Source organism: Kogia breviceps, chromosome 14 (genome assembly GCF_026419965.1).
Source record: "Kogia breviceps isolate mKogBre1 chromosome 14, mKogBre1 haplotype 1, whole genome shotgun sequence".
In the NCBI taxonomy this organism is placed as follows: Eukaryota; Metazoa; Chordata; class Mammalia; order Artiodactyla; family Physeteridae; genus Kogia; species Kogia breviceps.
In genome coordinates this window covers 84,367,489-84,393,242 of record NC_081323.1, presented here as the reverse complement: position 1 = coordinate 84,393,242, position 25,754 = coordinate 84,367,489, and the positions used below count along the sequence as shown (strand labels likewise).

Sequence of the window (25,754 nt, the reverse complement as noted above, 5' to 3'; positions counted from 1 at the left end):
GGGGCCTGAACATCATGTGAAATGTGCAACTTGCATCTAGGGAGAACTTCTGTGGAAGCAGCGGGGCCTGGGGGCACCTGGACAGTAGGTGCTTGCAAAGGTTACCCAGAGCCTGTTTTGTAAAAGTTCTGTGCTGCCTAAGAGAATGGGCAATGGCGCCCCCTGGCGGGGTCCAGCCCCCTCCTCCGGAGGTCAGGCAAGGAGGAGACATTCCAGGTCCCAAGCTAGTGGGGTGAGGCGTGAATAGAACCCAGATGTCTCCCCACACACAGGGCAGGTACCCTCTGAAGGCACTGCCAAAAAGCCAGTGGGTCCCTTTTCGTCTCTTCTGCCCCCCTTTCCAGCTGTTAACAATTCAGCCGAAGCATCTTTCACAGCCCAGAGGACTCCATGCTATTAAGACTCTGCCTCATTTTCCCTTTGGGTAAAATGGAGATAAGACTACATTCATCACAGAATGTTGTAAAGCTGAAAAAGAGAAAATGGTTGTTCAAGGCCTGACTCAGATAAGAGGGTTCCATGAAAATGCAGAAACACTCTTCTCGAGCCTGGGAAGAGGGGTAAGAAAAATAGATGCAAAGGGAGGGTGGAGGCTGCTTGGCTGGTTATGGGAAAATTATGGAAAAAAACTATTAGAATTGGGGGGAAATTAAGAAAAGGACAAAGGAAGCTGCTCTGTTTTTTTTCCATCTCCAGAGAACTAAGGCCACTTCCCAATGAAATCATGTCTTCCCCTGCCCTCTTTCTACCCAGTACCAACGTCAACATCATTCTGGAGAGTGGGTGAGCAGAGCCTCCATCCCAGCCAGCCCTGGGGGGCCACCAAAGTTCCCAGCCCCCAATCTCTCACCCCGCCCACCACCAGTCACAGGCAGGCAGGGCCTCCATCAGAGAGGGTCCCGGGGACTGTCACCAGGATGGCTCCTGACTGCTCTGACCTTCATCCCCTGTGTCCAGGGAAGGCTCTGGATGAGCCAGGGTCGCACAGCTGCAGATGGAACCCCCTGAGAGGTGTTATTCAGTACAGCCTCCGGGCTTACCCGCTAGAGCTCTGCACTCAGACGGTGAGACCCAGAGATTCTGTGGTGCAGCCAGGAGGAAGCATCCAGAAGGGGCAGAGGGCTCTGTGGGCTCAGCAAGACTGGAGCTCAAGTCCTGGACCCGCCACCTCAGAGTCCTGGACGTGGGGCAGGGCGTGTCTGAGCCCCGGTGTCCTCCTTGCAGAGTGTGAGGACACAGGGCCCTGCAGACCCAGTCCTGCCTCTCCGGGTGGAGGTGTGGCCTCCAGAAGGCCCACCCTCGGGGTAGGTGGGAACCTGCGCTCACCCTCACCTCCTCACCTCAGGGAGGGCGTGAGGCTGCACACAGGGAGCAGAGCAGCGCGGGAGGGGCCTGGTGGGCCTTGGTTCTGCCTGGGGACTGAAGGGGGCACTGCCGTGTCGCCTACCTGGAGAGAGAGAGACCACTAGCATGCTGGGTGCCCCTGGTGCCTGGGCTGCGGGCGGAGGCTTGACCACCGGCAGCTCCCTCCTCCTCCTCCTCTCTAAGGGGCTGCAGCTGGGCAGGGACTCAGGGCCGTGGACCTCTCCCTGAAGGAGCCTGAACTGGTCCTGCTGTCGCCCCTTTCCCTGGGAGGAGAGAGACACTCAGAGAAGCAGAGAAAAGGAGAGAGAGACACACAGAGACTGACTCCTAAGGAGATGCCAAGGGGGTGGCAGAGGCAGGGAGCCGAGGGAGAGAGGAGAGGCCCCAGCTGGCCCAGGTCAGGACCAGCCCCTCAGTGTGCAGAGGGGGGCAGGGAGCCCTAGATCATGGTTCCCTTTGCACTGACCACAGAGAGGCCCTGTTGCAATACAGGAAAAGAAGCCAGATTGATAAAGGAAGTGCCAGTCATGGCAGGGGTGGGCGGGTTTGGGGAAGGCCCCTACCCTCCTCAGTCCTCTGAGGGAGCCTGGTCCTCGCTCTCCTGGTGCTGAGATTCCCCGCAGGCGGCCCCTCCACAGGCCTCCCCTCCGGCCTTGAAGGCTCTGCTTGTCTTCTCATCCCGGGAGGAGGGCAAGGCCATGGGTCTGGCCCTGCTGCTGCCCCTGCTGCTGCCCCTGGCATCTCCGCAGGCAGGTGAGAGGCCGGGACAGTCCCGCTCTGCCCAGGGCCGCAGGGACCACCCCCCCGGGGAGGGGCTACGGCTGGGTGTCTGTAGAAGTGTCCCCTGGGGTAGCCGGCCAGGCCTCCCACCCCCAACCCCGCACCCTCCTCCCCGCCCCAAGCCTGGAGAGGGCCTCACCCAGGCCAGAGGGCCAGTCCTACCACCTGTCACACATCCCCCTGTAGGTGAGGGTGGCTGACGGTCTGGGGTCACCTTCAAAGTCTCTCCCTCTCCCTCCCTCCTCTAGGTCACTGGGCAGAACCCAGTCCAAACACTGACTATGGGATCAACCAACCGAAGGAACTCTCAGCCTCCATCGGTGGTTCCGTCCACATCCCCTTCTCCTTCTATTACCCCTGGCAATTAGCCAAGGTTCCCAACGTGAGAATATTCTGGAGATGGAAACAATTCCATGGGGAGTACATCTACAACACGACCCCACTGTTCATCCATAAGGATTTCAAGGACCGGCTCCTCCTGCACTGGACACAGGGCGGGAAGAACGGCTCCCTCCAGATCTCGAAACTGCGGAAGGAGGATGAGGCTACGTACTTCTGCCGGGTGGCGCTGGACACTCTGAGAAGCGGCAAGAAGATGTGGCAGTCCATCCCCGGAACCACACTCACCATCATCCCCAGTGAGTCCAGCTGTCCTGCCTGAGGCTCCTGGAGGCCACTGGGGTCTTACCTCCCAGGCCTGGCCCAGGCCCCCGCTTCCTCTCTTCTCTCAAACTCCTGCCCCTGCCCCCTCCACTCCTCCCAGGCCTCTAGCAACCCCTCTCACCTTCACCTTCCCAGCCCTGGCTGGCCTCCCTGGCCCATCCTCCTCTCTGCCCTCCAGACCCAGCCCCTCCCTCATCCTCAGGCCTCCGCCCTCGGGGCTCCCAGCTATTCTCCTTCCTCGCTCCAAGCTGGGGCTGCACCCTCCCCTGCCCTCACCCCGTCCTCCAGGTGACTTGACGTCTTTGGGATGTGGCTGCCTCCCCTCTGTCGCGTGTCCGCGTGTGGAGGCTCAGCCACCCCATGTCTGTCTCCCCACGGCCATGAGCTCAGCCCCCACACACAGTAGGTGTGCGGTGGCCACCCACGGTGGCCCGAGGCGTCCCGTGTCCCCCTCACCTGTTTCGCATCTCCTCTTCCCCCGCGTCCATCCCCTTTACCTCCTTGCCTCCCCCCCACCTCTCCCTGCGTGGTTCTGGTCACACTGTCCCCGTTGTCCACCCCCATCTTGCTCCTCTGTCCTGGTCATGACGAGGCAGCAGCAGCGGTAACGGCGGCTCCCGCTGACTGTGCCCTGCGTCCTGGCTGGACACCTTGGCAGCATCACCCCAGCTGAACCCCGGCTAACCTTCCCCACGACCCCGGTAACAGTCGGCCCTGCTGCCATCCTCCTGTCACAGGAAGGGAGACCGAGGCTCGCACAGCAAACACCTGCCCGAAGTCACTCCTGGTGCAGGTGGGGTTTGACCCCAGTTTAACCCCAGAGCCTCCCTTCTTAACCATGAGCTGCTCGGCCTCACCTACTGACCTCATCATCTTGGTGTCGTGACCTCTTTTTTTTTTTTTTTTTTTGTGGTATGCGGGCCTCTCACTGTCGTGGCCTCTCCCGTTGCGGAGCACAGGCTCTGGACACGCAGGCTCAGCGGCCATGGCTCACGGGCCCAGCCGCTCCGCGGCACGTGGTATCTTCCCGGACCGGGGCACGAACCCGTGACCCCTGCATTGGCAGGCGGATTCCCAACCTCTGTGCCACCAGGGAAGCCCATGACCTCTTTTTAACCTAATAATGGACACGCTGCATTAACAGATCTCTGTCTGTCACTCAGTGGGGCGTCGGAACTTGCACCTCAGTGTATCTGACTCCAGAGCAGGGGGGAGGGGTTCTCTCTGACAGGCAATGGCAGTAAGGGTGTTGTTGTCTGTAATTGTTTAGAAAACTAATAATTGACTAAGACAGTTTGCTCTTTATAATCACTTGTGCTGGCAGTTCTAAACAATGTCCATGATGGATTACTGCTCTTGGCCGGAAAGACACTCTCCCTGTCTCCCCTCTTGGAAAGTCACTGCCCCTTCTTGACCACTATGCTCGTTTAGGAGCATACAGATAGTGACTCACAATCCGAATTAAGCAAGACAGCCTTGGATTACTATTTCCTGCACCTCCTCCATATTCCCTTAAATGGCCTTTTTTGAGGGACTTCGTCTCTCCTTAAATCCCTCTTCTTCTTTTCCTAATTCTTCCTTCTTTTTCTCATTTCTGTGTTTCAGTCACACTTACTCTGAGTTTTTTCATCAATAAGTTAATTTTTTTTTCAATTAATTCAATTAATTGGATGTCATGCTCATTACTTTTTAAAAGATACAAGAAAGTAATAAAAAGAAATGTTTTTAATCCCAGTGAAGTACCACCATGCAAAAACATCACACCAAAGGAATATCTGCAGCAAACATAACTCATAAGCTTGAGGTTGGCTTATTAATTTTTTTTTTTTACAAACGGTTTACTTTTGTAGCCAAATCTAATTATATTCTCATTTGTAGTTTTTCTCTTTTATTTCTAAGCCGAAAACCCCACATCCCACTAGGGGTGAAGATATTTTTTCCTAATTTTTGTAAGATTTGATTACTTTTCACAATAAAATTCTTCAACATAGTGAGAATTTATTTTGGTATATGGTGTGAGATAAAGAACTAAGTTGATCATTATACCAAGAAATAAGTCAGTTGTCCTTACTTCATTTATTGAATATTTTTTCTTTTTTCCATTGATTCATAGGCCTAGCTTTTAAGTTCTTTTGTAGAATAGCATCCAAATCTGGTCTGTCTATTCTGTTTCACTAGTCTGTGTTTTCTTATATTAGTACGACACTGTTTTCGTTATTATAACTTTATCATGTTTCAATGACTGTTACGACTTTTTCCAACCACATATTTCTTCCTCGAAAACTTTATTATTGTTGCCCTCCTATTCTTCCACATAAATGTTAGAATAAGTTTGCCAAGTACCTAGAAAAATGCTTATGTTGATTTTTTAAATAAGAATTGCATTCAACCTATAAAGCAATTGACAGAAACTGAACTCAGTATGATTTGCAATCTTCTCACTGAGGAACGGGTCCTATTTTACATCCCTCAGTAAACCTTTGTAATGTTCTTCCAAAGATCATGTAAATGCCTCGCAAGACTTTTTCCTATTCTCTTTTATTATTAATGTGCAACATTTTTTAAAATGTATACTTGTTATAATTTTCATTTTTATAGTAATGCATAAATTCTGGCCAAGATGCTGGATTATATGCACATGTTTACCTCCACTCCCTCCCAAAATCTACTAAAATGACAGCAAAGGAAATTTTTTAAGACAAAAACCCACAAGGACAAAGTATCTGCAATCCAGGTGAACAAAAACAAAATTTGGGACGCTGGAAACATAGACTAATGTAACTGGCTCAGGAGACCAGAGGAGTTAAACCCTAAGCCTCCGGCAGGGACACCCAGAAGGAAGGCAATTTACACTGCAAAACCCTTTAAAGGGTCAGGAATGGCACCTCCTAGTACTCGTGAAACTGGGGGTGGAAGGGGGTCTGAAAACTAGAGGACTAGTTGAAATGTATTTAAGAAGCAGAGACACCTCCATACCCCCACCCACCACCCCAGCCAAAGAGTGGATATTTGCTTTCTAGAAACGATAATCCACAAGGAGCCTGGGGGGAGGTACCCTGGGGCCTAACTGGTGACAAGGATTTAGTTCTTAAATCTGGAGATTTGGTGAACTGATGAGACCTTAAACAACTTGACCCCTGTGGGAGCCTCCCAGGATGCAGGTAGCCAGGCTGGTACCCACAACCCACCCACCAAGGGCAGAATATTAGGAGACTCTTCTCTGGGATATCTATCTGATGGGCCTGAAAAGATCTAGAAATCTAACAGATCACTCGACAGCCCACTAACTGACATGCCTTTTCTGTTATAACACACACAGCTTCCTGCAAGCTGGGAGCCAAGGGGGTAAGGTGATTGGGGTCTCAGTCTTACACCAAATCCCTTGCACTAAGGATTGTACCCTCACCTCAGCTGTGCCCAGGTTGCTTGAGGCTACAGATGCTGTTTTTAAAATGACTGAACTAAACATTTAAAGAATGCTTTTCCCATGAAATGCAGAGAACAGAACAATCTGGGGGAAAGGGCATCTGGAAGAATCCAAAATAATGAAAGGAGATTAAAATTTTCAAATAACTATCATCCTCAGAAAGTTAAGGAATTTCATGTATATAATACAAAAGGGTGCTTTACAAAGGAGCTTCTGAAACAGAAAAAAGAGGTCTTGGAAATTAGAGGTATACTAGCAAAGATGGAAAACTCAATAAATGATTGAAAGATGAAGTTTGTGGAAATATCTCAGAAGGTAGAAAAAAATCCAAAGATTTGGATATTGTAGTGGGTTGAACAGCAGCCCCCCCAAAGGTCATGTCCACGTCCTAACCCCCAGAACTTTATACTGAATAATGTGAATAATGCCTTATACTGTTGGAGATGTGATTCAGTTGAGGAATTTGAGATGAGAGTATCTGGGATTATCTGAGTGGGCTCTAAATACTAATAAAAGTGTCCTTATAAGAGAGGGGCAGTGGGAGATTTGACACAGACGGAAGAGAAGGCAGTGTGACCACAGAGGCAGAGACTGTAATGAAGCAGCCACCAGAAGCTAGAAGAAGCAAGGAACACATTCCCCTTCAGAGCCCCCTGAGTGAATGCAGCGTGGCTGACACCTTGATTTCTGACTTCTGGCCTCCAGATCTGTGAGAGTAAACTTCTGTTGCTTAGAGTCACCCAGTTTGTGGCAATTTGTCATAGCAGCCATAGAAATAGAATATAGGAATTATAAGGAAGGATAAGAAAAATTGAGAATTGGTCCAAGAGTTCCAACCCCTGAATAATAGGAGTTTTTAAAACAGAGAAAAAAGAAGCCTATGGGGAAGAAATTATCAACGAAATTACTCTAGAAATTTTCCAGGATGAAAGAACCCAGCAACATGGATAAAAATAAAGAGACCAAGCCTGGGGCATGGCAACATGAAATTTCAAAACACCAGGGATAGAGGAAGATCCAATACATTTCCAAGGAGGAAATAAACTGGCCACATAAAGAGATTCAGGAATCAGAGTGGCTTGACTCTCTCAATAGCAATAGAGGAAGCTGGAAGACAGTGGTTGAATGTTGTGAAATTCCAAGGGAAAATTATTTCATTTATTTATCTAACAAATGAAATAACAAGTACTGACTGAGTGCCTATTATATGTCAGGTCCTAATCTGGGCACTGGGATAAAGCAGTTAAGACAACACAAAATGAAAATGTCCTTAACAATGGAACTTATGCTTGAGAATACAACAAAAAAAGCAAACAAATTAATTCTGTGTGTCAGGTGGTGGTAAGAAGAGAAAAGCAGGAAAATGGAGCAGATTCTGTGGATAGAGGGGCTGGGGGTGCTGCTTTATTCAGATGGAACAGGGAAGGCCACGGGGACATTAGTCAGAGTCCCGGCAGGAGGCAGCTGCTCAAACAGGGTAACTGAGGAGAGTTTTAAGGGGGGCACAGGGTAGGGAACCAGTCAGGGACAGTGAGACACCTGGGACCAGCCACAAGCCTAAGAAGCAGGGGAGGAAGTAGGTACTGAGACCCTGAGAGGAGCTGTGGCCTCTGGGGAGAGAGAGTCCACATGCCCATGATGGTTGGTTCTGTATCCACTTGACTGGATACCTGCTAAGACATTATTCCTGAGTGTGTCTGTGAGGATGTTTCCAGAGGATCTTAGCAGTGGGTGGGCACCAGACAATCCCTTGAGGGCCTGAGTAGAACAAAAAAGTAGGGGAAGGACCAACTTGCTCTCCACTTGAGCTGGGACATCCATCTTCTGCACCCAGACATCAGAATTCGTGGTCTCGGGCTTTTGGATTCAGACTGGGACTTACACCATTGCCCCTGTAGTCTCAGGCTTTTGGGTTTGGACTGGAATGACACCACCAGCTTTCTGAATTTTCCCCCTTGCAGCTGGCAGAGCGTGGGACTTCTCAGCCATCATAATTGAAGAGGCAATCCCTCATATTAAAATTATTTCTCTCTGTATATCCTACTGGTTCCTGTTTCTCTGGAGAACACTGACTAATACAATGCCCGTCAGGGAGGGACCCAAGGGCTATGCCCTGACTCACTCCCCTCCCCCTGAGCCCATGGCTGGAGTCCACTAAGACCAGCCTCCAAAGGCACCAAGCAGGGTGGAGAAGAGCTGGGGAGGGATCTGGAGAAATGAGCAAAAAAATCCAGCCTAGGCACAGATGTGCAGGAAGTGAGGGAGAGGTCTGGAGAAGAAGGTTCCAGTCAAGAGGGAGCAGCAAGGGCGAAGGCCGTGAGGTGGGACAAGTGTGTCTGCAGCAGAGGAAGAGGTTGAGGGTGGCAGGAGGTGAGGGCAGAACAGGCAGGTCTCGTGTGGCTTTGAAAGGCAAGGAGAGAGCTTTGACTCCAAGAGTGATGGGAGCAGGTGAGGGTTTCCTGCAAAGGAGCACTGTGATTGGATTTACATTGTAGAAGTGTCCCTCCAGCTGCTGTGTGGAGACTGCACAGATGACCAAGGTCAAAGCAGGGAGACTGGTGAGAGATGGTGAGGCTTGATTAGGGTGACAGCCATGGCGGGTGAGAAGTTGCCAGATGCTGGTTATATTCTGAAGACAGAGCAGACAGGATTTGTAGATGATGGGAGAAGAGAAAGAAAGAAGCAAGGATGACTCTATGACCTTTGGCCTGAGCATCTTGAAGGATGGGGTTCCATTTACTGAGAGGGAGAGTTGAGGGAAGAACAGATTTGAGAACAAATGAAGAGTTCTGTTTTGAACATCTTAAATTTGAGATGTTACCAGGCAAACAAGAGGAGGTGTGAGGAGAAAGTGAGATATATATGACTCCAAGTGCAGGGGGAGAGATGGCTGGCTGTGTAAGTTCAGGAGTTTTCTGTGTATGGCTGGTGGTTAATGCCATAGAGCAGGATGAGATTATCTGGGAAGTGAGTGTAGAGAGAGGAGGTCCCAGCACTGAACCCTGATGGTTACAGGTGGGAAGACAGGGAGGAATCAACAAAGAAAACTGAGACAGAGCTGCTAGTGAGGCAGGAGAACAAAGAGAGATGGTGTCCCAGATGCCACGTGAAAAACATGTTTCATGAAAGGGAGAATATCAAACGCTGAGATGTTGAGTAAGATGAAGAAAAGGGGGTGTAAGAGATCTAAATCCTGGATTTCAATAGTAGAAGGACTAGATACTACCTAAAACAACAAGATCAAACAATAGCAGTAAAAGCCAGTGACTTAGAAATTTGAGGTTAATGCCAAAAAAATAGCTGAAGTTGCTGAACATAGTTCTATCTGGGGAGTGGGAAAGGAGTGAGGAGGTTTATGCATGGGGCTTCTCTGTTGTGGTCTCTCCCGTTGTGGAGCACAGGCTCTGGACGTGCAGGCTCAGCAGCCATGGCTCACGGGCCCAGCTGCTCCGCGGCATGTGGCATCTTCCTGGACCGGGGCATGAACCCATGTACCCTGCATCGGCAGGCGGACTCTCAACCACTGTGCCACCAGGGAAGCCCATCCCATAGGTTTTGGGTCGTCGTGTTGTCATTGTCATTTGTGTCTAAGTATTTTTTGATTTCTTCTTTGATTTCTTCAGTGATCTCTTGGTTATTTAGTAGTGTATTGTTTCGCCTCCATGTGTTTGTATTTTCAACAGATTTTTTCCTGTAATTGATATCTAGTCTTATAGCATTGTAGTCAAAGATACTTAATACGATTTCAATTTTCTTAAATTTACCAAGGCTTGATTTGTGACCCAAGAGATGATCTATCCTGGAGAACGTTCCATGAGCACTTGAGAAGAAAGTGTAATCTGCTGTTTTTGGATGGAATGTCCTATAAATATCAATTAAGTCCATCTTGTTTAATGTATCATTTAAAGCTTGTGTTTCCTTATTTATTTTCATTTTTGGATGATCTGTCCATTGATGAAAGTGTGGTGTTAAAGTCCCCTACTATTATTGTGTTGCTGTCAATTTCCCCTTTTATGGCTGTTAGCATTTGCCTTATGTACTGAGGTGCTCCTATGTTGGGTGCATAAATATTTACAATTGTTGTATCTTCTTCTTGGATTGATCCCTTGATCATTATGTAGTGTCCCTGTCTCTTGTAATGGTCTTTATTTTAAAGTCTATTTTGTCTGATATGAGAATTGCTACTCCAGCTTTCTTTTGATTTCCATTTGCATAGAATATCTTTTTCCATCCCCTCACTTTCAGTCTGTATGTGTTCCTAGGTCTGAAGTGGGTCTCTTGTAGACAGCATATGTATGGGTTTTGTTTTTGTATCCATTCAGCCAGTCTATGCCTTTTGGTTGGAGCATTTAATCCATTTACATTTAAGACAGTTATCAATATTTATGTTCCTATTAACATTTTCTTAATTGTTTTGGGTTTGTTATTGTAAGTCTTTTCCTTCTCTTGTGTTTCCTGACTAGAGAAGTTCCTTTAACATTTGTTGTAGAGCTGGTTTGGTGGTGCTGAATTCTTTTAGCTTTTGCTTGTCTGTAAAGGTTTTAATTTCTCTGTTGAATCTGAATGAGATCCTTGCTGGGTAATCTTGGTTGTAGGCTTTTCCCTTTCATCACTTTAAATATGTCCTGCCACTCCTTTCTGTCTTGCAGAGTTTCTGCTGAAAGATCACCTATTAAACTTATGGGAATTCCTTTGTATGTTAATTGTTGCTTTTCCCTTGCTGCTTTTAACATTTTTTCTTTGTATTTAATTTTTGATAGTTTGATTAATATGTGCCTTGGCGTGTTTCTCCTTGGATTTATCCTGTATGGGACTCTCTGTGCTTCCTGGACTTGATTATTTCTTTTCCCATATTAGGGAAGTTTTCAACTATAATCTGTTCAAATATTTTCTCAGTCCCCTTTTTTTTCTCTTCTTCTTCTGGGACCCCTATAATTCGAATGTTGGTGGATTTTATGTTGTCCCAGAGGTCTCTGAGATTGTCCTCAATTCTTCTCATTCTTTTTTCTTTATTCTGCTCTGCAGTAGTTATCTCCACTATTTTATCCTCCAGGTCACTTATCCGTTCTTCTGCCTCAGTTATTCTGCTATTGATCCCTTCTAGAGAATTTTTAATTTCATTTGTTGTGTTGTTCTTCATTGTTTGTTTGCTCTTTAGTTCTTCTAGGTCCTTGTTAAACGTTTCTTGTATTTTCTCCATTCTATTTCCAAGATTTTGGATCATCTTTACTGTCATTACTCTGAATTCTTTTTCAGGTAGATTGCCTATTTCCTCTTCATTTATTTGGTCTGGTGGGTTTTTACCTTGCTCCTTCATCTGCTGTGTATTTCTCTGTCTTCTCATTTTGCTTAACTTACTGTGTTTGGGGTCTCCATTTTGCAGGCTGCATGCAGGTTCATAGTTCCCATTGTTTTTGCTGTCTGCTCTCAGTGGGCAAAGTTGGTTCAGTGGGTTGTGTAGGCTTCCCGGTGGAGGGGACTGGTGCCTGTGTTCTGGTGGATGAGGCTGGATCTTGTCTTTCTGGTGGGCAGGACCATGTCTGGTGGTGTGTTTTGGGATGTCTGTGAAGTTATTATGATTTTAGGCAGCCTCTCTGCTAATGAGTGCATTTGTGTTCCTGTCTTGCTAGTTTTTTGGCATATGGTGTCCAGCACTGTAGGTTGCTGGTCGTTGAGTGGAGCTGGGTCTTAGCGTTGAGATGGAAATCTCTGGGAGAGCTTTCACCATTTCATATTACATGGGGCCAGGAGGTCTCTGGTGGACCAATATCCTGAACTCAGCTCTCCCACCTCAGAGACTCAGGCCTGACACCCAGCCAGACCACCAAGACAGTGTCAACCACATGGCTCAGAAGAAAAGGGAGAAAAGGAAGGAAGGAAGGAAGGAAGAAAGAAAGAAAGAAAGAGAGAGAGAGAAAGAGAGGAAGAAGGAAGGAAGGAATGAAGAAAAAAATAAAGTTATTAAAATAGAAAATAATTATTAAAAATTAAAAAGTAATTTTAAAAAGAGAAAGAAAGAAGAGAGCAACCAAACCAAAAAACAAATCCACCAATGATAAAAGTGCTCAACACTATACTAAAAAAAAAAACAACAAACCTCACACACAAAATGGACAGTCAGAACCCTAGGACAAATGACAAAAGCAAAGCTATACAGACAAAATCACACAAAGAAGCATACACATACACACTCACAAAAAGAGAAAAAGGAAAAAATATTTATATATATATAAAATAAAAACAGAGAGCAACCAAAGCAATAAACAAATCTACCAATGATAATAAGTTCTAAATACTAAACTAAGATAAACATAAAACCAGAAACAAATTAGATGCAGCAAGCAAATACCAAGTCTACAGTTGCTCCCAAAGTCTACCACCTCAATTTTGGGATGATTCGTTGTCTATTCAGGTATTCCACAGATACAGGGTACATCAAGTTGATTGTGGAGATTTAATCTGCTGCTTCTGAGGCTGCTGGGAGAAAATTCCCTTTCTCTTCTTTGTTCACACAGCTCCTGGGTTCAGCTTTGGGTTTGGCTCTGTCTCTGTGTGTAGGTCGCCTGAGGGCATCTGTCCCCCACCCAGACAGGACAGGGTTAAAGGAGCGGCTGATTAGGGGGCTCTGGCTCACTCAGGCCAGGGGGGAGGGAGGGGTACAGAATGTGGGGTGAGCCTGCGGTAGCAGAGGCTAGCATGACATTGCAACAGCCTGAGGTGCACCATGTGTTCTCCCCGGGAAGCTATCCCTGGATCACGCGACCCTGGCACTGGCGGGCTGCACAGGCTCTCAGGAGGTGTGGATAGTGACCTGTGCCTGCATGCAGGCTTCTTGGTGGCTGCAGCAGCAGCCTCAGCATTTCATGCCTGTCTCTGGGTCTGCGCTGATAGCCGTGGCTGGCACCCATCTCTGGAGCTCATTTAGGCGGTGCTCTGAATCCCCTCTCCTTGAGCACCCCAAAAAATGGTCTCTTGCCTCTTAGGCAGGTCCAAACTTTTTCCCAGGCTCCCTCCCGGCTAGCTGTGGAACACTAGCCACCTTCAGGCTGTGTTCATGCAGCCAACCCCAGTCCTCTCCCTGGGATCTGACCTCTGAGGCCCGAGCCTCAGCTCCCAGCCCCCACCTGTCCTGGAGGGTGAGCAGACAAGCTTCTTAGGCTGGTGAGTGCTGGTCGTCACCAACCCTCTGTGCGGGAATCTCTCCACTTTGCCCTCTGCACCCCTGTTGCTGTGCTCTCCTCCATGGCTCCAAAGCTTCCCCCCGCCACCCCCCCACCCCCGTCTCCACCAGTGAAGGGGCTTCCTAGTACGTGGAAACTTTTCCTCCTTCATAGCTCCCTCCCAGAGGTGCAGGTCCTGTCCCTATTCTTTTGTCTCTGTTCCTCCTTTTTTCTTTTGCCCTACCCAGGTACGTGGGGAGTTTCTTGCCTTTTGGGAAGACTGAGGTGTTCTGCCAGCATTCAGTAGGTGTTCTGTAGTTGTTCCACATGTAGATGTAGTTTTGATGTATTTGTGGGGAGAAAGGTGATCTCCACATCTTACTTCTCCGTCATCTTGAGGGCACCCCCTACACCTAACTTTTTAAATGGCTGCATGGTCTCCCACTGTAGCAATGGATAACTTATTTAATCACTCTCATATTTAAAGACATTTAGGCTGTTGTCATATCACATACAAAGTTGCAGAGAATACCCTTAAACACAGGCCTTTGAACACTTGTACCAGCATTTCCATAGGATAATCTCCTAGCACAGAAATCACTGGGTCTAAGGGCATGCACACACATTTTACATTTTGATAGATATTCCGAAACGCATTCCCAAAGGTTGTGCCTTTGTGTCATTTGTGTCCCATTGTGTCAATACTGGGTATTTTCCCCAACTCAGGTCAGTTAAAAGCAAAAACAAAAACAGCCTTTTATTCTTTTAATCTACATTTGTAAAAATTATGAATGGATATTAGCATCAGGGTTATCTTATCATTTTATGAAATGAATTAAATTGCATAGTTTTCCATATTTTTCTGTTCTAGGAATCATCTATCTGGGAATTATCTGTTCCTTAAACTTTCACAAGAATTTTCCCATTAAACCTCCTGAGCTTGAAATCTTTATGAAAGGTAGTTCTTTAATAGTTTCTCAATTTCTTCTTTGTCTACCCATAAGTTAAAGTTTACTATTTCTTAAACCCATTTTTTAAATAAATTTTTAAAATTTTATTTATTTATTTATTTTGGGCTGTGTTGGGTCTTTGTTGCTGTGTGCGGGCTTTTTCTCTAGTTGCGGTGAGCGGGGGCTACTCTTCGTTTCAGTGTGCAGGCTTCTCATTGTGGTGGCTTCTCTTGTGGAGCATGTGTTCTAGGCATGCAGGCTTCAGTAGTTGTGGTGCACAGGCTTAGTTGCTCCATGGCCTGTGGGATCTTCCCAGACCAGGACTTGAGCCCGTGTCCCCTACATTGGCAGGTGGATTCTTAACCACTGTGCAACCAGGGAAGTCCCTCTTAAATCCATTTTTTAAAATTATTATTTGTCTCAGAAAATCATCAATTTCACAGAAATTTTTTAGAATTATCAACCTATGATTGAGCACACAATCACTCAGGATTTCAACAGACTCGTTGTGGTTGTTAGATTTGCAGGAGTCTTGTCTTCTTGTTTTTTCTCTAACAACTTCCTGTATTTGTTATTCCTTCTGCTGTTCTGTTTCATAAAAACATTTATTCCAACATAGGTTTTCATTATTTTCAAACTATGAGTTTCCTTAAAGCTGGCTCCTCTCTGCTTCGTAATTTTTTTCTTTGGAAATTGACTTTTCATTCATTTTAAAAATTTTTTCCCATTTTAAATAATTATAGCATTTAATACTATGAATTTAGCTTAGAGTGTGGCTTAGTCACATTCCAGGAGTTTTAAAAAAATACATCTTGCTCTTGTTTTTATTTTCTAAATAGCATGTCATCATATATATTTCTTTGACTAAGAACTTAAAATTTTTTAATCTAAACTGAGTGATGGGATTCACACTTTTATTATTAATTTCTACAAGCGGACAGAAAATTCAGTCCACACTAACCTGAAGATTTTATTGGAGTTGGATTTTCTGTATGTGGCTTAGTATTATGTCAATTTTTTAATGGTGCCTTAAACATCTACAAAGATACAATCTGTGTGTAGGAACTAAAGTTCAATACATATTAACCGTAATAATATATTTCCAATATACAATAGGTGCTTTACAGATGTTTTCTCACTTATTAAGACAATCATGTAAAATGACAAATACTGTTTGAATCCACTTCTATGAGGTACCTAGAGTAGTCAAAATGCTTAGGGTCAGAAAGTAGAATGGTGAGTGCCAGGGGCTGGGGAAAGGGGGAATGGGGAGTTGGTGTTTAATGGGGACAGAGTTTAAGTTTGGAAAGATGAAAAATTTCGGAAGATGGATGGTGGTGGTGGTTGCATGATAATGTGAGTGCACTTGATGTCACTGAACTATACACTTAAATATGGTTAAAATGGTAAATCTGTGTTACATATATTTTACCACAATAATTTTTTTTGATCCTGTGACTTAGTTGTCCCTATTTGTAGGTGCTGAAATGAGGTTCTGAGATCACAGCACTGATCAGTGGTAGGGTCAGGATTTAAACAGAGTGATGAGGATTCAGAGCTTCCAGCATCTGCCCTTGTTACTCCCCTCCCTGTGGGAGAGCTTCAGAGACTTGCTCCCCCCTCCAACATTCCCCAAACTAGGGAACAAGATGTGACAGCTTCACCCAGATACCCCCAGCCCTTTAGTGAAGAATTTGCATATTTCTCATGTCTTCCCAGCCACCAACACAACCATTCAAAGCCCCACCACCACCATCACCACAACCACAGCTGGCCTCAGGGTCCCAGAGGACAAAAGGAGTTCATGGTCTTGGCCCTTGAGTACTGAAGCTACAGTCGGGTTGGCACTGGCCAGCGCTGTGCTCATAACTGCAATTGTGGGACTGATTGTGTACCTCAGGTGGAAAAGAAGCAAAGGTAAGTGGTCTGGGACCCCCAATCTCTCCCAAAGATTCCCAGCTGGGTGTTTCTCAGAACCCTCCTGCATCTGAATGCAGATCCCTGCTGGGCTTGAGATCTGAGCTTGGGAATCTGCATTTTTAATGGTCTCCCCAGGTGGTATTTGTGTGTCAAGTTTGGGAACCACCGCTCAAGACCAATCCCTCTCCACAAATCTTATTGTTTCCAGTTCTTTTCATTTGACTTAATCATTTCTCATTTGTCCTCACCTTTTGGTGCAAGGGTAGGGAGGGTCTGCCCTGGGAAATGTAAGGAGAGAACAGAAGGGACAGGAAGGTGGCTCCACTCAGCAAGCACTGGTTGGACACCCATTTTCCAGGGTCTGGGTTATAATTGGAGATGCAAAAGTAAATAAAGCACAGGCCCTGCTTTCAAGGAACTGGGGGATAGGAGGATATGGGGAAGATAGTTGCTTCAAGGGCTAATGGCCCCATCTGCAAAGAGCTATGGTAGATTGGGAGGAAGGAGGGGTAATCAAGGAGGACTTCCCAGAGGAAGTGACACCTGCAAAAAGTCTCAAAGAATAAAAAAGAATTAGCCAGGTGGTGAGGGTGCTGTAGAGGTCACTGTCCTTCCAGTGGAAGGAAACCATGCTGGGAACTCTAAGTAGCTCACAGCTGTGGAGGAGGTAGGAGATGAGAGAAGAAGACCTTGGAAATCACACCCCAGAGCCTCTGATTCCAGCGGCAACGTGATAAAGCAAAGTGGCAACCTCAGCTTGGCCTTGCAGATACAGTCTGCAGTGGAAGGGCCAGAGGTGGGCCAGGCTGAGGTCACTCTAAAACTGTTATTTTAGCTCTGCAGAGCAAAAACCACAGTGGTTGTGTCCTGAGAGTGAGGATGAAGGTTCAAGATGCAGAGAAAATGTGACATAGTCACTGAGGAAATGCAAGACAGTATTTGAGGATCAACTCAGATGAGAAGCCATAAATCTGTACAAGCATCACTGCACATGACTATGTTTTTTTTCAGCAGTATTCAACCATGCAGGTTTAGAAACCTTTAGGAATTGCTGATTAAAAGTTGTGTTCAGGGAATTCCCTGGCGGTCCAGTGGTTGGACCCTGTACTTTCACTGCCAAGGGCCTGGGTTTGATCCCCGCTTGGGGAACTAAGATCCCGCAAGCCGTGCCACGGCCAAAAAAAAAGTCGTGTTCAGCTACTAGCATCAGAGAACAGAAGTAACAGTGGGTTAAGTAACACAGAGGTTTTTTTTTTTTCCTCATCTAAAAGGATGTGGAGCCAGAAAGCAGAGGACACCGTCCTTAGGCACTCAGGCTCCTACCTTTCTGCTCACTGTCCTGGATACTGACTTCTATCCTGAAGGCTGTTTTATGCTGCAAGATGGCTGCTACGACTCCAGGTGTTATTTGTGAATCTAAACAGGAAACAGGATGTAGGAGGAAAGGACAAAAAGACTATGACCCAGCTCTCCGTCCTCCTTTTAAAGAGCCTTCCTGAAAGTCCTACCTACAACTTCCCCTTATATCTCACTGGCTATACTTAGTCATAGGTCCCACATCTACCTGTAGGGGGGCATGCTGCCATTCCAAATAAAACCAAGGTTCTGGGCTTCCCTGGTGGCACAGTGGTTGAGAATCCGCCTGCCGATGCAGGAGACACGGGTTCGTGCCCTGGTCCGGGAAGATCCCACATGCCGCGGAGCAACTAAGCCCGTGAGCCATGGCCGCTGAGCCTGTGCGTCCGGAGCCTGTGCTCCGCAACGGGAGAGGCCACAACAGTGAGAGGCCCGCATACCGCAAAAAAAAAAAAAAAAAAAACCAAGGTTCTGTAACTGAATAAGAAGCAAATGGATATTGGGGTAAGCAAATAGCATTCCCTGCCTTAGGACACATCCAGGATTGAAGATGTGTCAGAAAGTGTGGCAGAAGGACAGGGGAACACAGGAGGTCAAGGAGCCAGTGAGAGGGCACAGATGGAGAGTAGAGGACTCAGCAGGGAGCCTGGATAACCTGAAGGAAAGTGGATCTTCAAGAGACAAGAGTTAATGAGGTTAAGCACAGGTACAGAGGGATGATAACAAGAGAGCTGGAAGGAAAGACCGTAGCAGCATAAAAATGATACTAGCATTTACTAGGTCAGAGGTCTCAGCTCGAGTAATTAAAAAAAAAAAAAAAGGCCCAGGGTGTGGCTGAGTGGAGCAGAGGTCACTGGAGTTGGGGGAAGTGGGCAAGTCCAATGTATTCAGAAGGTGAAGGGGCGCAGGGTGCAGGGAAGAGCCGCTCTCCTGATGGGTGTTGAGGACAAGGCAGGACAGGCGTGGGCAGCCTCAGGGTGCCTGCTGGGTGCAGGCTCAGAGTCCCAGGCCCTTCCCAGGCGGGTTTCAGCCGAGCTGCTTCGCTGCTCTGGTCTCTCCAAGGATGAGCTCAGAGTGGGACGGGCCAGAGAAGGCAGACAGGAGACAGGCCTCCATGGATGACATACTGACACACTGTTGGTCCCCCTACAGGTCTGCAGACTAAAGCCAGAACCCCAGCCAGGTGAGCGCTTCTCCTCCAAGGGCGGGGAGAGGGGTGCTGTTCTGTGAAGCAGGAAGTTTCCTTCTGAGAACAGCACTAGGGAGCCTTTCACAGCCCCTCCCCTCCTGGACTCTCCATCCACACCCTCCCAAGTCCCCTAACAGGCCAGGCTCTCCACTTCCGGAGGCTCCAGCTCTTTAAAAAATCGAGAGCAGTGGACCAGCACTTTCTCTGACTCTTTCCCGGAACATCTCCCTCTTTCTTTCTCTGGCTCCCCTATCCTCCTTCATCCCCAGTTCTCGGCCTTTTCCTCTGTTCATCCTGGTTTCTCTCCACCTCATCCTTCCTGAACACACCTACCACCTCCACATTCTGTCCTCTTTCTTGCCCCTCATCCAGTCTGTCCTTTTGCCTGTGACAGGGGACCTCCAGCTGCTCCGCCCTCTGTCTTTCCGCAGAGCAACTTCCCGCCTGGCTTCCAGCCTGGCTCCCTCTCCTCGGGCCCCAGCTCCTCTTCCTTTCCTGAGCTCTTACCCTCCTCATGGCCCACCTCTTTCCTTTCTCCATCTTTCCTTCCACTTCCAGGCTTTTCCTTCTCTCAGCCCCTCCCTCTTTTCTCTCCCTCCTGACTCTTGACAGCTGCCCTCCTCGGACCCCTCCCCATGGCGATGGCGTCTCCTCTAGGGACCAAGGCCTGAGCACCGCCCAGGGGACCTGAGATGAGCTTCCTGGTCCTCATGCTCCAGTTGTAACTGAGGCGCTGCGGCAGAGAGAACAGAAGCTCCCCCTCCTGCTTCTCCTCCCTGTGCCCCTGCAGTAAAGCCGCTTCTCCGGAACAAGCCACCTCAGTCAGCACTCAGGGACAGGGCTGCACCGCAAAAGAGCCCTCACCCCGTCCAGGTGGCCTCCTGCTGAGAGCCTCCAACCTCTGCCTGCATCTTTCGAGTGTGTCCAGGCAGGTCACAGAGTTGCCACCGAGAGAACCAGCCCGATGCAGGTGGTAACTCTTTTCTGCCCAGCCTCTGACACATCGCCCCCCTCCTGTTCCCACACAGGGGATCCTTCCAAAACCCGGAGGAGAAATACGAGAACGTTGGGAATAAAGGTAGGTCCTGCAGCCATCATCCCCGCTCTCCACCTGGGCCGTCCTTCCCCACATACACCCCCTCCCTACACACGTGCCCTCAGCATCCTCCTCTCTCCCCCGCCTCCCCCACCCTCCCCCAGACCCTGTTCCTGACCTAAAGATGACCTCACTACTGGAGCCCCCTGCCCACTTCTCTACCCTTGCTGCCAGGCCACCTAACCCTGGCACATCTTGATTTTTTTCTAGGACAACATACAGGCCCCAAGCTGGACACCAAGGTAAGCAGCTCAGATTAGGGCCTGAAAGAATTAAAGGGATGTTTGGAGAAGGTGGGGTGGAAGAACAGAGGGACTGTGGTTTGGGCAGGGCATCAGCTGTGGGGCTGTGGCGCTGAGATGGCACAGCTCCCCCTCTGCTGCCTGACCCCCCCCCCTCCATTCTCCCCCAGGATGACGGCATCGTCTATGCCTCCCTCGCCCTCTCCGGCTTGACCTCACCAGCAGCGCCTCCCCACCCGCCTCCCCAACAGGGCCCCCAGGAAGAGACCCTATACACTGTCTTAAAGACCTAAGGAGTGGGACTGAGTGAGGACCTGCTTAGAGTCAGCTGCACACAGGGATCTCAGTTTCTCATAATCACCCTGGACAGACACAGACGACTCAGAAGCCAGCAGGTGTTGAAGGCCACCAAGGACCTGAGAGACACACAGCCACCTGCTCCAGTTCCGTCTTCAACCTCCTAGCCCTTGACCACAAAAATAAAAGTTCCTGTAAAATTTGCCTGAATGCATCTAAGGAGAAAGCTGACATCACCTTCAACTTCTGTCCTTCTTGCCATAAATTAACCATAATAGATAGCTCACACCCAAGATCCCTCCCCTAGTACTTTTGGTCAGTGACTGCCTCAGGCCAGGGACCAATAAATCCCCAAACACAGGGAAGTCAGTCCGGAAGCGAACTTTAACCATTCTACTTTGCTTAGGAAGATAACTAGCATGTATCGTGTTAGTGCCTTACGTGCATCACCTAATTCCAGCATCATCAACCACCCTATATGGCACTGGAGGTACCATCTGACGCAGGATTAACAAGACCCAGAATGGTTACAATGCTTTTCCCAAGGCCATGTAGCTAATAGGAGGCTGAGGCAAGATTTGAACGGAGACCTGCCCTTCTCGATGTCCTTCTCCCAGGACTCTGGTGTCGTCACCTTCCCAGTTCCCCATACTGACAGGCCTCCCACCAGAAAGCACCATGGGCCACAGTGACACGGAGGAGGAGGGAGAGAAGAAAAAGCAAGCAAGTGCTTGAGAGGAACCAAACCAACTAAACCGGTAACCTGGTTTATTAACATAAACTGCACGACTCAGACCTTAGCCAACAACCTCACAGCCCATGAGCAACCCAGTGTTGATCAGCTTCTCGGGGGCGCTCTGAGAGGCTCTGCCTCCTGCCCCCACAGAAGGGATGAGAGGGCAGGGAGCAGGCGCGGCCCAGCTACTCCTCGCAGGCGGCCGCGGCGAGCCCCCCTGCACCGTCGCTGCGCCGTGGCGCCTCCCTCTGCCCCAGCTCTGCTCCAACGTCCTCCACGAGTTGCTCCAGGCCCAGCTCACTGGAGGCTCCATCGTCACAGAGGACACTTCCAGCCTCCTGAGGCCGTGGCTCCTGGGGTGCAGGCCCTTCTTTCCCCACCATGGGACAGGCCCCGGGAGGAGCTGGTGGGCTCAGGACCTCTGGCACTAATCTAGCTTCTTTTTCCTCAGATGAGCTGCTTACTGGGGCCTTGCTTTGGGGAGCTTTAAATTTTTTCTTAGGGCCTAAATGAAAAAGTGATAAAACTGAGAGCCTTATTGGGTCATCTGTCCTCACCTTTTACAAGTCAAACTCCTAAATTTCTACTACCAAACCAATCTCTGGAAAAGATGACCTTTCTTAAAAGAAAGAAAATGGGGTTTGGAGTCAGAAAGACTTGGATCAACAGGCTAGACATGGGTCTTGAGAAAACTTTAAACCCTTTAAACCTCAGTCTCCTTATCTGTAAAATGGCAAATATCCAGTCATAGAGATACTGAAAGGATTAAAGGGAACAAGTACAGAAGTATCTATCTAGCCGGCCCACGGAAATATCAATAAATGTTAATTCCCACCTCCTTACCATTCTCCTACCCCTGAATGTCCCTGAATCAAATTGAATAATAACCACCAAATGTTTCTACAGTGTCTGCTGTGTTCTACAATTTGGATGACACCCTTTTGGCCAAACTTTTTTTTTTTAAGTAATGAAAAGCTGTGAAATTGTTAAAAAATGATCAAAGGAGGGAAAATGCAGACATGAACCTCATTTCCCCACAGTTTTCCCCAAGTCTTGAGCCTTACCTAGCTGCTCAGGTTCTGAATTCCCATGCCCTTTTTTCCTTCCCATTATGGGTAAAGGTGGAGCTGCAGATTCATTTCCCAGAGATCTCTTCATTGTCTTCCTTTGCGGGGTCCCGTCTCGTCCACGTGCTCCACCTGCATCACCCCCAACCCCTAACCGTGAAGGACATTGGTTTTATTTCTCACTGAGTGACAGCATGGCTAGGGTCCATAGACTCCCCACATTTGGTCTCCGCCTTGCATCTTCTGCTCATTTTTTTTTCCCCTGCGTCGTCTTCTCTTTATAGTTCACCTCAGAACCCGCCTCCTCCAAGTAGTCACCCTTCTTGGCTAAGAATTTAAAACATTCATTCCACCTTTAACCTAAGATTTTCTAATTCAACTCACAAAAGTAAGAAGGCTACAGCTTCCCTGACGACATTAGCATGAGTCTTGCTCATTTTCTCAGGTTCTGGAGCTGAGACATCAGTAAGGCCCAGCCACATACAGACCCTCCCACTCTCTGCTTCTGCCTTGCCTTAAGTGTAGCACATGTCTCATTTCCAGCTGACTTGCTTACCTCTTGCCTTGGGTTTTTTTGTCTGAATTTTGGCTGGCTTGGGACCAGGCAAAGTTGGATCCTGAGAAAAATAAGGAGAGAAAAATAAGAAAATATAAATGAAGTCACATAATTGTGGTTTAATAGAGTGGGATGCTACAGAAATGATGAGTGCACTAAAGGGAGTTCAAATTAGTTTCTGTGAGTCTGATACAATTTAAATCAATGACAGCACTTCCCTGGTGGTGCAGCGGTTAAGAATCCACCTGCCAATGCACGGGACATGGGTTCAAGCCCTGGTCCAGGAAGATCCCAGATGCTGCAGAGCAGTTAAGCCCATGTGCCACAACTACTGAGCCTGTGCTCTAAAACCCACATGCCACAACTACTGAAACCCACGTGCCTAGAGCCCGTGCTCCGAAACAAGAGAAGCCACTGCAATGAGAAGCCCATGCACCTCAATGAAGAGTAGCCCCCCTCACTGCAACTAGAGAAGCCCCCACGCAGCAACGAAGACCCAACACAGCCAAAAATAAATAAATAAATAATTTTTAAATGTTTAAAAACAAATAAATAAATGACAACAAAGATAAAAATGTTCATCCTTCCCATTCTATTTGTTATTAGTCAATGCAAGGCTTTATGCACAAGAGAAGGAAATAAAGTTAGGCCACAAACATGATAAAAACTGCTAAATTAAATATTAAAAGAGAAAGTGAAAAATCTACATTTCAGAGCTTCTAATTTCCAGATCTACACACAAGGAGCTTGGAAGCTGTAACTGTGTTCTAACAACAACTAAAAAGCTGAACAGACTGGAATACTAATAATTATTCTTAGATCCATAAGAATGGTGAGGACACAGGGAAAACCTCTGCCCTCAAAACTGAAGATACACAGGCAAATACAGAGGGTCATGCTTATCAGAACGTACACTCACAAGCAGAAACCACCAAGAGAACTAGTGTCAGGATAGGAAAACCTCAACAGTAATAAAGGAATTGCTCAGTGTGGACAAGTCTGAGAGTTAAAAACTCCAGGGATACCCAGTCATGGGGCACTTCCAGACTTTTTGTGAGTTTTACTTTCAGGAGCTCAATCAGATTCTCACAGAAAATATCAGAGAAAAACTCCTTCATGCTTCCAGCAAGGAGAGAGGGAAAGAACCATTTTGAAATATACCAGAGCATTCTGTTCTTCTTAACAAAACCTACCCTCAGGAGAAACCAGTTAACCAAAGCCTAACCTACTACGTGTTAACAGAGCCTAACTGTCCTGGGGGTAGGGAAACACCCAACTTCAGCCCACTCTAATCACCCTGTCCCACCTAAGTGGGTGGGAAAAAACTAAGAAACACTGTGAAGTTTACAGTCCAGAGGCATAAGTTCATTAACAGACTTAGACCCAATCACAGGATATAGAACACTTCCCCTCCCCTGACACCTTACCACCTCATTACTAAAGGTATATTTACAACACTACTTTTTACCTGGTACATCATGTCTGGCAATCAAGAAAAAAACTACAAGGCATATCAAATGGCAAAAACACAACCTGAAGAGACAGAGCAAGTATCAAAACCAGGGACTTCCCTGGTGGCACAGTGGTTAAGAATCTGCCTGCCAATGCAGGGGACACAGGTTCGAACCCTGGTCTGGGAAGATTTCACATGCTACGGAGCAACTAAGCCTGTGAGCCACAACTACTGAGCCTGCGCTCTAGAGCCCATGAGCCACAACTACTGAGCCCACGAGCCACAACTACTGAGCCCACATGCCACAACTACTGAAGCCCGTGCGCCTAGAGCCCATGATACGCAACAAGAAGCCACTTCAATGAGAAGTCTGCACACTGCAAGAGCAGCCCCCACTCCCTGAAACTAGAGAAAGCCCACATGCAGCAATGAAGACTCAATGCAGCCAAAAATAAATAAATAAATTTTTTAAAAAAGTATCAAAACCAAACATGCTAGAGAATTATCAGATTGGAAATTTAAAGCAAATATGATTAATATGCAAAGGCCTCTAAAGGATAAAGTAGACACCATTCAAGAACAGATGAGCAATGTCAGCCAAGAGATGGAAATCCTAAGAAAGAATCAAAAGGAAATGCTGGGGATCAAAAACACTAACTAAAATGAAGAATGCCTTTGATGGGCTTATTGGTAGACTGGTCACAGCTGAGGAAACAATCTCTGAACTTGAGGACATCTCAAAAGAAACCTTCAAAACTGAAAATCAGGGCTTCCCTGGTGGCGCAGTGGTTGACAGTCCGCCTGCCGATGCAGGGGACACGGGTTCGTGGCCCCGTCTGGGAAGATCCCACATGCCGCGGGGCGGCTGGGCCCGTGAGCCATGGCCGCTGAGCCTGCGCGTCCAGAGCCTGTGCTCCGCAACGGGAGAGGTCACAGCGGTGAGAGGCCCGCAAACCGCAAAAAAAAAAAAAAAAAAAAACTGAAAATCAAAGAGAACAAAGACTGGAAAAAAGAATGCAATATCCAAAGATTGTAGGATGACTACAGAATGTATAGATATGTGTAATGGGAATACCAGAAGGATAAGAAAAAGAGAAATATTGAAAACAATAATGACTGAGAATTTCCCAAATTAATGTCAGACACCAAACGACAGATCCAGGAAGCTCAGAGAACACCAAGAAGGATAAATGCCAAGCAGCCACACCAAAGCATATTATTTTCAAACTACAGAAAATTAAAGTCCTGAAAGCAGCCAAAGGAAAAAAAAATCTTACCTGATATGCTAAGGAAGGGGAGAAAATGGAATCATATAAAAGCTCAATCAAAACCACAAAAGGCAGGAAAAGAATGGAAGACAAAAGTAGGAAGAAAGAACAAGGGCAACAAATAGAAAACAGTAACAACTATTGTAGATAATAATCCAACTGTATTAATAATTACTTTGAACATCAACAGTCTAAATGACTGTCTAAAATGACCAATTAAAAGACACAG

General features: G+C 47.3%; 2 protein-coding genes across 9 annotated transcripts in view; one reads left to right on the top strand and one right to left on the bottom strand.

Moving 5' to 3' along the window:
* Positions 1-25,754, bottom strand: part of ZCWPW1 (zinc finger CW-type and PWWP domain containing 1) — a 57,682-nt gene that overhangs the window by 4,887 nt on the left and 27,041 nt on the right. For 6 of the 8 annotated variants that reach the window (XM_067012553.1, XM_067012552.1, XM_067012554.1 and 3 more), the window contains 3 exons: positions 22,805-22,865; positions 22,246-22,398; positions 21,177-21,686 (listed from right to left, as the gene is read on the bottom strand). In XM_067012553.1, the coding sequence (XP_066868654.1) occupies positions 21,367-21,686; positions 22,246-22,398; positions 22,805-22,865 (534 nt within the window). In that variant the 3' untranslated portion in view covers positions 21,177-21,366. Of the gene's footprint in view, positions 1-21,176; positions 21,687-22,245; positions 22,399-22,804; positions 22,866-25,754 lie in introns of those variants that run through there. The other 2 variants (XM_067012549.1, XM_067012551.1) reach the window with 2 other exon arrangements.
* Positions 1,903-20,648, top strand: LOC131740620 (paired immunoglobulin-like type 2 receptor alpha). The gene is made up of 7 exons (XM_059036622.2): positions 1,903-2,118; positions 2,394-2,783; positions 16,065-16,262; positions 18,774-18,804; positions 19,839-19,888; positions 20,117-20,148; positions 20,319-20,648. The coding sequence occupies exons 1-7, from the start codon at positions 2,064-2,066 to the stop codon at positions 20,439-20,441; spliced, it is 879 nt and encodes a 292-aa protein (XP_058892605.1). The 5' UTR covers positions 1,903-2,063; the 3' UTR covers positions 20,442-20,648.